Source organism: Delphinus delphis, chromosome 19 (genome assembly GCF_949987515.2).
Source record: "Delphinus delphis chromosome 19, mDelDel1.2, whole genome shotgun sequence".
Classification (NCBI taxonomy): Eukaryota; Metazoa; Chordata; class Mammalia; order Artiodactyla; family Delphinidae; genus Delphinus; species Delphinus delphis.
Genome location: NC_082701.1, coordinates 8,188,765 through 8,196,836, shown reverse-complemented (window position 1 = coordinate 8,196,836; position 8,072 = coordinate 8,188,765). Strand labels below are relative to the sequence as shown.

The following is an 8,072-nucleotide window of genomic DNA, read 5'->3' as shown; positions in this document are numbered from 1 at the left end:
CCACCCCGCCCCGGCCCTCCTGTGTCCCCACGACCCTGGACTGCCCCCAGCTCCAGCCCAGCGCCCGGCGGCATCCAGTCTCATCTCTGGCCATCCATCGCAGCCACGGCTTTCTGCTGGGTGCCCCCCTGCTGTGCTCCGGGCGGCCACGTGGGCTGCGGGTGGTGGAGATGGTGGAAGCTGTGGGCCGTGGGGGAGGAGGGTGGGATCCAGGCGGCCTGGTGGCTGGGCGGGGACGAGGCCCAGAAGGGGCTGAAGCTTGCCGGGGGGGAGCAGGCCACCGCGGTCATGGGGCCATTGTTGTTCTGCAGGCCCTCGGAGGCGCGAAGCTTGGAGAACATGGCCAGCGCGTCGGGAAAGTTGGGCGGCGTGGCAGGTGTGTTGCTCGGGGTGCACATCTGCTGGGAGAGAACACTGGGGTTGCGAGGGCTGCCTGCACCGCCCCCACCCACCGCCCCGATCCCAGGCCACTGTCTGCGGGTCTATAGAGCCTTCCCACGGGGCTCACCCACACTGGGCCCTCCTTCCTCCCCGTTTTTCAGTCCATAAGTGGTTTCAGCAGGACAAAAGCACTCCTTGCACCCTGAGCCAATAAAAACAGAAAACCGGGGGCGGACTCCTACAATTTTTGTCAAAACCAAAGAGTGTTTCCTGATGTTTGGGAATGACGCTCTGAGTGTCAGAAGTAGATGGTTAATTCCGGCAGAAGCTAGGGTGTCAGATTGAAGCCAGGACAAGGGAGGCAGCCCAGGACACCGCTGCTGAGTGCCTCACCCTGGGTGAGAAATCAGCTGGCTCCTCAATAATCCGCCCTCAGACGTTCCGAGGTTGTTAGCCAAGGGAAGGCGGCCAGATCCAGGATCTCCCTCCTATGCCAACCCCGGGGAGGCTGCACTTGCTAGGTGCTTGGGTCCGTTCCACATCCACAGCGCCAGCCAGCGGGCCTCGGGGCCTCAGCCTGCGCGCTCTCACTCCTCACCAGGGTGCTAGGTCATTCTGATGGTCTTCTCGGTTACAGATGAGGAAACTGAGGCCCAGAGCTCAGGTCACTGGACCAAAAACACACCGCTGCAGGGCACAAGTTGAGAAGCCCGAATCCCGGGGCTCCCAGGTCTGCGGGCCCAAGCTCTTAACCTCTACCCAGCCCCACTCTGCACTTAAGAGTCAAGTGCAACTTCATGCCTGGGCTCCCCGAGGACAAAAACCGGCGTCTCCCAGCAGGCTGCCCTTGGCCAGATGCTGCCAGTGTCTCGGTCCGCTCAGCCCCTCTCAGCCCGCTTTGTGAGGGCAGCTGCAAACATCCCAGCATCTGCTGTCTTCTGCCACTACCCTGAGCAGGGACCCCAGCCAGGAAGGGCAGGGGCTGGGCTGCTGGGCGGTAACTGGCAGCCTCCCTGCAAACAGCGGGGACCGCAGGCCTCCCAGCCCTGTAGCGTGGGGGGCATGGGGGTGCCACCCCCCCGAGCACTTCACCAGGGTGCAGGGAACAGGCGGCAGAGAACAAGGCCTGCCCAAAGCCAGTTCTGACCCCGCAGCAGCTTCTCCCTTTCCCAGGAAGCCACGGGAGCCCTTCTTTGAATTTCTCCTAATTTTAGCAACACCGGCCCCTCCCCCAGGCAGAGGGCTCAGGGAGCACGATTCTAGGGCTCCTCACCTTGCTCCCAGGGCTCTGTCCCGGGAGCTTCCACAGCTCTGCAATTAAACCCCAGCCCAGAAGGAGGACAGGCCCACGGGAGGGGGGCAAACCCCCTCTGATGAACTGGGCCGGCTCCACATCGGCAGCTGGGGCGCTCCAACCAGCGTCCTCTCCAGGGAGGCCACAGGACCCGGCCTGGCCCCACCCAGACCATTTCCCTCCTCCCTTCACTCCTCCCCGCCCCCGCCCCCCCCCCCCCCAGGGCTGACTTCTCGGCAGCAGGAAACAATGAATGGGGGGTTGGGGGGGACAGGCCAATTGCATCACAGCATCGTGACCGACTTCCCCAGTTCACCGAGCCAGTGGAGCCTGTCTCCTCGGCAGCCACCCTGCCCCCGGCCCCCGACAGCGGCAGCGGCCTGGATCCGGGGCAGGCCTGTGCCCACCTGCCTGTGTGAGCTCGGGCAAGTCCCTTAACCTCTCTGGAGTTTCTCTCTACTTCTATAAAACCAGGGGTTCGGACCAGGTCCTGTAGAAGTCCCTCCAGCTCTGCTTCTAATAGCTGTGGATGGAACTTTCCAGCTCTCAAGCACACCCAGCGTCCACTGCACCCCGCTAACGTCCTACTGCTTCGCATCCAGTGTCTTCCTCCTCTTCCCGGCCCTTCCCCATCTAACCCAGGAGCCCTCCCTTATCTAGGAAGATGCCTCCGACTATGTAGGTACAGTCATCTATGGGACAACCATTTATCAGCAGCTCTTGGCCTGGGTCACTTCTGGTATTTTTAATCTAACATTTTCCTCTGATTTATATTATCTCTAAAAAAAATTACCAACTCCTTGAGGGCAGGGATGGCGTTCTCATGGATACACTGATCATAATGTCTATTAAAAAACCAGCCACAGCCCTTGAGGGAAGCTTCAAAAAGATGACAGTCCCTCAGGATTTGCAGGGAAGGAGCAACAGAACCTAAAAGGACCATCAGTCCCAGCTCTCGGGGGCGAGCCCCTCTGTTCAGGGCAGCACAGAGTGGCTGTGCTGGAAGCCTGGGCCTTTTGAAACGACCACAGTTGGTGGAGCAAACCTCAAGGCCCCTTTAGGAGGAGACGGAGGCAAGACAGAGGCAAGCTCCAGGCTCACACCCGAGCTTCCCACGGTCCGGTACAGGGGAGAGTCCCCTGGAGATGAACCCCTCTTGGGTTTACCAAGAGCCCAGCCTCAACTGCCACAGCCCTGCAGCCAGCATAATTCTCATCATATTCCGATGCAGTTTTGTTTTTTGATTTATACAAGTAGCATGGGCTATTCCAAGAGAAAAGCTGGTTAAAAGGGTCAAAACAGACCCCCTCTACTTGTCCTTTGCAACTAGATGAATACAGAGCGCCAAAGACAAGACACAGCAGAGGAACCATTTGCAGCTTCTCCAGGCAAGGCAGCAGCTCTGAGAAGGGAGCCACGGGCAAGGACACCAAAATGCCAAAAATGTACTCCAGAAGCCATAACAGATCTCCTGGGGAATCATGTTTTACAATCCCTATCTTGAGGCCCTCCCCCCACCAGCAGGGCTAATAGGTAACTAGAGAGGTAGAGAAGGCATTCAATCCTCTAAAGTGAAAGGGATGTCCTATGCCTGTGGAAAGCAGGGCAGGAGGGCAAAGGCCCAGGCCTGGGGCCAGCTTGGAAAAGAGACGAAAGCAAATCCAGGCCTGAACCACTTCTGTTTCCTGTGTTTTATGTATCTTCACCTACTGAGATTAAACGCATTCTTGGTTTATCTTGTCAAAAATCTGTAAGTCTTCCACGCTCAGGGTAGGTCTTTTTCCATGAACAGGAAAGAGTGAACATAACTCTCTGGGGGGAGCCCAGCTCCCAGGCCAGGGTGGATTTATCCCTTTCCTGTTCTCTGCAGAGCTGGGTTGTCTGCATGGGGGGCTGCCACTCCAACAGCAAGACGGGTGCTCCATATAGACAGACATTCCAGGTCTCAGTCCCCTCGGGGCCCTTCACTCGGCCCGGGTTCCCCCGACGTCTAGTTGTCGTCCGAGCCCCGCTCCCCACTCCCTGCCAGCCGGCTACTCCGCCGGCCGCCCTCGCCGCCCTCCTAGCCCCTGGCCCAGGGGGAGCGCCGAGCACAAGGCCTCAGGTCGAACTACAGCAGCCCAGGAGGCCTGACTGCAAACTTGGGCGAGCCAGCCGGCCCCGGGAGCCGCTCTTTCCTGGAAGACATTTTGGCTCTTTGTTTACATCGCGGCTCGGCGCTCCCCGGCAACATGGCTGTCACCGTCGGCGCCTGACAGCGGCCCCCGGCCCGCGCCCTCGGCCGCCCGGGTGGGCTGCGGCCGCGGCGAAGCCGACCCTCCAGCCCGCCGGCCCTCCCGCCGGAGCCCGGCCACACTTACCATCTGGTGGTGGTGGTGGCTGTTGGGAATGTTGGTTTCTTGGAAAAACGTGCTCAGGGCGGTCTGCGGACAAACATAGCGGCAGGGCGGCGGTTAACGGGGACGGGGCAGGAAGCCCACCGGCCGGCCCTGCCCCACCGGCCGGGCTCATCCGCAGTGTCCGCGGCGCCGCGCTCGGGCCGCCGGGCCCGACCCGTCGGACAGCCGGCCCGCGTCGCTCGAGGGGACGTCCCCGGGCCGCGCGCGGAGGTACAGGGCGGCAGGGCCCCGCGCCCCACGCGAGACCACGAGGTCACTGAGCGCCTGACGGGGCGATATAAATAGAGCTTCCCTCCCCCCACCCCCTTCCGTGGCGCGCGGCCGGGCGCCCCGGCCTGCGCCTCTGCCCCAGTGCCGGCGGCCGGGGAGCGGGGCCGGCCGGGGGCACTCGCTAGCTCGGCCCGCACGCACCTCGAACTGCCAGTGGGCCGCCTGCAGCAGCTGCTTCGCCTGGTCGGCCGCGCAGCCTGCGGCCAGCACGAACTGGTTGATCATGACCTGGTGCCGCAACTCATCCATGTTCACCGACATGGCTCCGGCCGGCGCCCCCTCCCGGGATCGGCGGCCGCGGGAGGCCGGCCGCCCTCGGCTCGCGCTCGCCGCCGCCCGCGGCCTCCGGACCCTCGCCCGCCCCGCCGCCCGCCGGGCGAGTGTTGTGGTCCCGCTCGCGCGGCCGGCCGACACCACAAACAACAGTGCGGGGCGGGGCCGGGTGTCCCAACGTTCGGGGGCCGCGAGCCGCCGCCGCTGATTGGCCCGCGCCGCTCGGCCGGCGCCCGGCTCCCTGGCAGACGTTCGATTCGAATCCTGCGGCCTGCGGGCCCGCACTGTTTCTCTTTCTGCCTGGCCGCGCCCATTGGCGGACGTCGGCGCCGTGGGGCTCCCCGGTATTGGCCGGACGCTGTGTTTTGGCTCGTCCTGGCTCATGATTGGCCACGGCCCGGCGTCTGGGGAGGAGCCGCGCTCGCTGATTGGTCTCCCTTGGACCTGTTTGAACTCAACTTGAAAACCTTGAGTGCCTGCTGATTGGCCGAGGCCCCTCTGTTTGCTGTTGTAGGCTTGGGGGTGGTGCAGCCAAGTTCATTCATTACTTCATTGAAACTGAACATGCTCAGCTGGAAAAGCAAGACAGAGTGGCTTTGACTCACTTCCTCTGAAAGATGTGGTCATCTCGAGAAACAGAATGATCAAAATAGAAAACAGACAGAGACTTTGCAGCTGCTCAACTCTCAAAATTGTTTATTTTTTTTAAAACTTTCAAGCTGCTCTACTTTTTTTTTTTAAGCTTTTTATTGAAATGTAACGTACCCACTTCATGCCTCCTTCCAGCCGCTACCCACCCCAAGAGCCCAACAGTCTTTCCCTACGTTTTTAGGACAAAAACTTGGCTCTCTGAAGACGAAAACTACTGTTAATGTACACTATAAATACAATTGCAAGGGGGAAACGAGACTTTCTCAGACACTAATATTCCAAGCTAAAAAACTGTTTTTCCTTAAATTGATTGGCCTAACTGAAACTTTAATTTGTTTCTATACATGTACCGGCTCTCAACCCTTGACATTTAAAAACAAAGTTTATTTATATGCACTGAGCTTCCATCTTCTGGATTAGGATTTAACCTTCAAGGTTTGTGCTTGGGATTTGTGCGGGTGGGGAAAGAACTAGGAGTTTAAGCATACAGAAGAAAGGCCAGAGAGTTTAGGAAGGTAAACATTGCTAGGAATTCACTGTTAGAATTTCTGTTTCTAAAAAACTTAGTAAGTTCTGGATCTGAAATACCAGTCGAAGAGTATATAATAATTAGTTAAGAGTCTTCAGAACGGGAGGCTAAGAAGAAAGCAAGCAAGTTCTATTTTGACTTTGCCTAAAGTGGATTTAACTCTCCATCTAAGAAAACTTAACCATGTAAAAAAACAGAATATAAATAGGAAAAAGTTACACCCAGTGTTTATGTTCTGATGAAAAACAGCCTCAGGCACTATAATGAGTTTGTCCCATTTAGTTAGTCTTTTTGTTTGTTTGTTTCTTGTTTGTTTTGAACGGGCAGGAGTCAGCTTTTTGCCGAGGCCAAAAGACCCATTTCTCTTCCCGTAATTGCACTTGGCCACCCCCAAGCGCTCACGGGCTGAGAACTGGAGTGTGACTAGAGAGTCAAGTACAGCTTGCAGCCCTTCCCTTCCAGTAATTGCAAGGTGAAATCAAAAGTGAGTATCCAGGGCTTCCCTGGTGGCACAGTGGTTGAGAGTCTGCCTGCCGATGCAGGGGACGCGGGTTCGTGTCCCGGTCCGGGAGGATCCCACATGCCGCAGGGTGGCTGGGCCCGTGAGCCATGGCCGCTGAGCCTGCGCGTCCGGAGCCTGTGCTCCGCAACGGGAGAGGCCGCAACAGTGAGAGGCCCGCGTACCGCAAAAAAAAAAAAAAAAAAAAGTGAGTATCCAGCAGCTGCCATTGCCAAGGGGCCTGGCCCACGAGCAGCCCAGAACAAGGAAGTACTGTCACTGTGGGGCTCCAGTTTTCACAAGTACATACAGTTGTCAAGCATGTCAGGGCCATGAGTAGTAGGATCTAACTGGGCAGAGGCGTCAGGCTGCAGGAGCCCTTAGGTCTTATTTAAGAAGTTCTCAAGGAAGACAAAGGTCCTGAAAACACCAAAATTGCCAAACCTATTTTTTTTCTTGGATATCAGTGTGGTTTATTCCAAAGCTTTCTTTAGTTTACCATTTGCAGGGCACAGCTGTAGGCACCTGGCATAGGCATGGAAGACAAAGCCCTAAGCCACTCTGGTTATCTGCTGGGGGCATAAAGTCACCCTGGGCAGAGAGAGCAACAGAGTTCTGCCTCTGAGTTGTGGCCATGAGTAGTGGAAATACTTAATCAGTACTTTGGCTTCTGAGAATCTCTTCAGCGATGTATGAGGGTAGGGCTTCCCCTTCTAGGACTGGGAAACAGGAGTACCCTGGTCCTGGGAGCGCAGGGAGAATGAATGAGGTCCTGTTTGTAGAGGGCTTTGAGCTGCTGGGAGGAAAGCAGCTCCCCAAGTGTGAGGTATTATTAACTGAAGGTATTATTATTTTCATCTGAGAGGACAGTGTGCATCAGGTAACACAGAACAATGAAAACATGCCCCTTAATAACGAGTAAAACCCAGTAGTAGCCTTGGAAGGAACAAAATCCTTGTTACATCAGTGATCTAGGCTACAGAACGGGCCATGTCACAACAACTAAGAGAAACAACCTCAGCCAGTATTTCCTCTGGGCCCGGATAACAAGGATGCTGTGAATGCAAGTCACTGAGTTGGTACAGAGACAGGCAACAATAAGTAGCTGGAGCATCACAAACAGCTGCCATTTACCAAGCACTTCGTGTGAGCCAGCACCTTCTGAAGCGTTTACTGTCTGTTAACTCACACAATCCAGAATTCCATTTCACAAGCAAGGCGGTTATGGCCCAGAAGAGGGGAGGAGCTTACCCAAGGTCACAGTAATAAGTGCTGGAGTGAAGCGTTGGCCCAGTGTAGTTCCAGAACCTTGCGGTTAACCATTACACCATACTACCTTCCTTAATGCTGCAGTGTCACCTCAGTGGGGCTCACAAACAACAGCCATCAAGGGCACTGGGACTTGCACGGCAGACGCTTGAAAAGTAGTGAGCCCCAGATGGGGAAAAGGAGGCACCAGCTGTCTTGGGCAATCATGGGGGAGGGGTGGGGAACTGACATTCCCAACCTCCATCTCTGCAGTGCATTCCGTTCCTATTCCTTTTTTCTTCCTTTCTACCTCTTACTCCTCAACCCAAACAGATCCAACAAAGCTGAGAGAGGGAGGGACTTCCCTGGCGGTCCAGTGGTTAGGACTCCGTGCTTCCAAAGCAGGGGGCGTGGGACTGAGATCCCACATGCTTTGTGGCACAGCCAAAAAATTAAAACGAAAACAAAAAACAGAGAGGGAACTTGGGGACTCTTGGTACCCAAGGCCCACCACATGCAGGCTCCCCG

General features: G+C 56.8%; 1 protein-coding gene across 2 annotated transcripts; it reads right to left on the bottom strand.

Annotated features, from left to right (window-relative positions):
• Positions 1–14: 14 nt before the first annotated feature.
• Positions 15–4,879, bottom strand: UBALD2 (UBA like domain containing 2). 2 transcript variants are annotated; one of them, XM_059996599.1, is made up of 3 exons: positions 4,486–4,879; positions 4,036–4,098; positions 15–401 (listed from the first exon to the last, which is right to left on the bottom strand). In XM_059996599.1, the coding sequence occupies exons 1-3, from the start codon at positions 4,603–4,605 to the stop codon at positions 81–83; spliced, it is 504 nt and encodes a 167-aa protein (XP_059852582.1). In that variant the 5' UTR covers positions 4,606–4,879; the 3' UTR covers positions 15–80. The 2 variants fall into 2 exon arrangements, with proteins under 2 accessions (XP_059852582.1, XP_059852583.1); XM_059996600.1 differs by having other exon boundaries at positions 15–398; positions 4,486–4,874.
• Between the last annotated feature and the right edge of the window lie 3,193 nt (positions 4,880–8,072).